The sequence below is a fragment of the Branchiostoma floridae genome, chromosome 11, assembly GCF_000003815.2.
Source record: "Branchiostoma floridae strain S238N-H82 chromosome 11, Bfl_VNyyK, whole genome shotgun sequence".
NCBI classification, from domain to species: domain Eukaryota; kingdom Metazoa; phylum Chordata; class Leptocardii; order Amphioxiformes; family Branchiostomatidae; genus Branchiostoma; species Branchiostoma floridae.
Genome location: NC_049989.1, coordinates 10,998,202 through 11,001,304, shown reverse-complemented (window position 1 = coordinate 11,001,304; position 3,103 = coordinate 10,998,202). Strand labels below are relative to the sequence as shown.

The 3,103-nt window shown below is 37.0% G+C and overlaps 2 protein-coding genes across 11 annotated transcripts in view; both read left to right on the top strand.

Annotated features, from left to right (window-relative positions):
- LOC118426052 (small G protein signaling modulator 2-like) overlaps positions 1–3,103 on the top strand; it is a 79,342-nt gene that overhangs the window by 64,221 nt on the left and 12,018 nt on the right. The gene's annotated exons all lie outside the window — the stretch shown is intronic.
- On the top strand, positions 118–2,768 carry LOC118426061 (small G protein signaling modulator 2-like). Its single transcript, XM_035835315.1, has 4 exons — positions 118–464; positions 1,200–1,264; positions 2,009–2,154; positions 2,664–2,768. The coding sequence occupies exons 2-4, from the start codon at positions 1,228–1,230 to the stop codon at positions 2,739–2,741; spliced, it is 261 nt and encodes an 86-aa protein (XP_035691208.1). The 5' UTR covers positions 118–464; positions 1,200–1,227; the 3' UTR covers positions 2,742–2,768.

Genomic DNA, 3,103 nt, shown 5'->3' with positions numbered 1-3,103 from the left:
ACTGATTGAAAAATGAACAGATCATACCAGCAGGTGTTCATACATGTTTTGGGGCTTACTGATCCAAGAAAATAACAACTTTAGAGAAGAGTTGAAAGTTTCTGCTGTCTAAGTTAACAGAGGCATTAGTGTAAGTTACATGAAGATAGGATTTTAAAATGCCAGTAGAAGATGGGTGCTTCATCATACAAATTCATTGCTAGCAAAACGGACCATTGTTTTGAGTATTATAATCCATTTACACGTTTTTACAGACAATTAGGTCCAGGTTCAGGTCCAGACCTGGACTGTATCTGTACCTGAATTTTCTGTACCGGTACCCACCCCTAGTCCTAGCACGTTCACTCTCACTACACTCACCCTTATCCTGCACCTGTCCACAGTGATGAGCCTTCCGTTTTCACCAGACAATCGTCGTTAGATTCAGACCCTGGTGATTTCCTGAACATAAGTGCCCGGCTGAGGTATCGCATGGTTTACTCTGACTCCCTTTGCAATCCACATCGCAATAATTCTGCAGCTTTTTTGTAGCCTGGGTACTATCCGATTTCTACCGGGGCTCCTTACACTTTTAGGGGCTCCTTATACTATTTTTTAGGGTAGCAAGTGTAAGGAGCCCCGGTAGAAATAGGATGGTACACAGGTTAGCTTTTTTCTACTTGACAAGCAAAATTATTGCTCTTGAAAAATCAAATTTGATACAGTCATGATCCTTATGTGTGAAAGCTGAATGGATAAACTGGCAATCATAAAAAGTCAATTTATTTGACTTGCAAATCATCTATATATATTTATAACAAATTGAATATAATTGTAACCTGGCTTAAAAATGTAACTGCAAAAATCCATTTGAATGTTTTAAAGCTCTTAAAGTTTGAATTCTGTCTGATAATTCTTAAAGTTATTAGTTTATAGTGTGTCAAAGTCCTCCGATGTTGTGATCTTTCTCCATTGTACTGATAACTAAAAAATGCAACAAATTTTTTAATGAAAAGTTACCTTAAAACTTTTTGAAATGTCTTTAACATTATATAATCCTATGTACAAAAGTGGACCAAGAACTTCATACATTTCCCCAGTGTTTTAGATTAACCATCACACTACTAACATTGCAGATGTAACCAACCTCACAGATAGACACACAGCATGTGGACAGTTAAAGTAACAATGAGCTTATTGATGTTCCCGGTACTTTTCAGAACGTCTTTGAAGCTGCTGTGTGATACAATGAAAAAACAAATCATCTCAAGGGCCTTCTACGGATGTAAGTAAATCATTTTCAACCTCATTTTCCATTTTTGACATGTGACAATCCCTGCATGGCAGATATAGGAAAATATATCAAAGAAGGTTTAGACATTAGAAATTCCTCAAATGATAGTAAAAGCTTCCAATGGTTTTATTGTAAGAAACTTTTTTCATATTACAAATCCTGTATTAATTTAGTTAGATAAGCCTTAAGTAAAGCCATAGAACTGTAGTTATGTAGATGCCATACTTTGTACCTCGTACAATTGTTGTGCAATAAAGTTTTTATCATTGTTCTGAAACATATTTAACAAGTAAAACTTAAACAATGAAAACAAAGGGCTGGGTTGAATCTTATTGTATTCATTCTCTAAATCTGTGTATATCAGGAAAAGACTTGTTCATGACACGTTAATTTTCCAGTTTAGCATTTTTTTAAACCCAATTGCAAAAAGCAACAAAACTAAGATTGCATGAAAGTTCATCTGTGTTGGTAAAAATGCACTTTACTTCAAACACTGGAATCAAGTGTTAATTCTGGTGTTGGAAGTAAAGCGTTAGCATTTTTCTGTAATAAAACTAAGATTCGTCTACCTTGATATAGCTGTATCAAATTCATTGCCACTAAGTGTGAAGTGTATTGAATGAGTATTTAACGTGCATCCATATTTTGCGATTATTTCTAATCACGATTTTGAAAGCAAGTCTGTCAAAAAGCCTTCAGCTAACTCAAGTGAAAACCCTTTCCTGTATGTACTAGGGTTAGCCCACTGTCGTCACCTGAGAACAGTACGTACCCACCTATCCGGGCTGGTGCACCACAAGATCGTGTCTCAGGACCGACCCATGGACGCCACGTTTGGTCTGACCGGGGACATGTGGTGGAGCATGCACGAGGATGGACAGGTGGGCTGGTGTTTGGCGGTAACATCGGTTTTTCAGTTCATACCAGGTCAAAAACCAAAGTCCTTCCAGAGCCTGATGGCACATAGGGCAACGCCCCTCTCCGTTTCTGTATCCCTGGGCCACACGACTTTGTGCAATCAATACAGCAGGGGGCTAATCCACTGGTAGTGGTGTGTGTTCAACTTGCATGCTTGAAGTTTCCCGAATGCTAAGTGCTAAGCAGAGAAAGCAGCATGTACCATTTTTAAAGTCTTTGGTATGACTCGGCCAGGGATCAAACTCACAACCTACCGAATGCAAGGCAAATAACACTCTACCCATTAAGCCATTGCACCAATTGCACTGGTTCATATCAGGTCAATTATGTAATGATTTGGTTATTGGTCAATTTAACACAATTTAAAGCTTGAAAAGAAAGTTGAATCTGTTTATCTTCACCTTAATTTGCATTCTCTTTATACATAGAATATACATTTCATGTACAGTATAATAATTTTGTCTATTTTCAGGTGAATGATGAAGAAGAGATCTACAGACTAGTGTATTTTGGAGGCTGTGACCATGAAATTAGGGCAGAGGTATGTTAAAGAGCAGAGGCATAAAGTAAAGATATACAGTTAATGAGATAAGTCCTTGTTGTCCATGCTAAAAGAAAGCCATTAAGTACCAAGTTATCAGAATGCATTTGATCTTTATTGTCCCAGCTGGCATTGTTTATGGTGTACTGTTTGTTGAAATAACAACAAATTAAGTCTTTGAAAGGAAATTTAGAATGAAACATAATATCCCAATAGATAACAACATTTCATTGCCAAGATGAAATTAAGGGAAACTATCACAGGATTTATCCTGTCCCTTTCCTTGGTGCTGAAAAAGTTGTGCCTTCCACTTTGATGATATCAAGTGAAAGAAGTTTTTTCCTATTCTGGTAATATGTTAAACAAGTTAA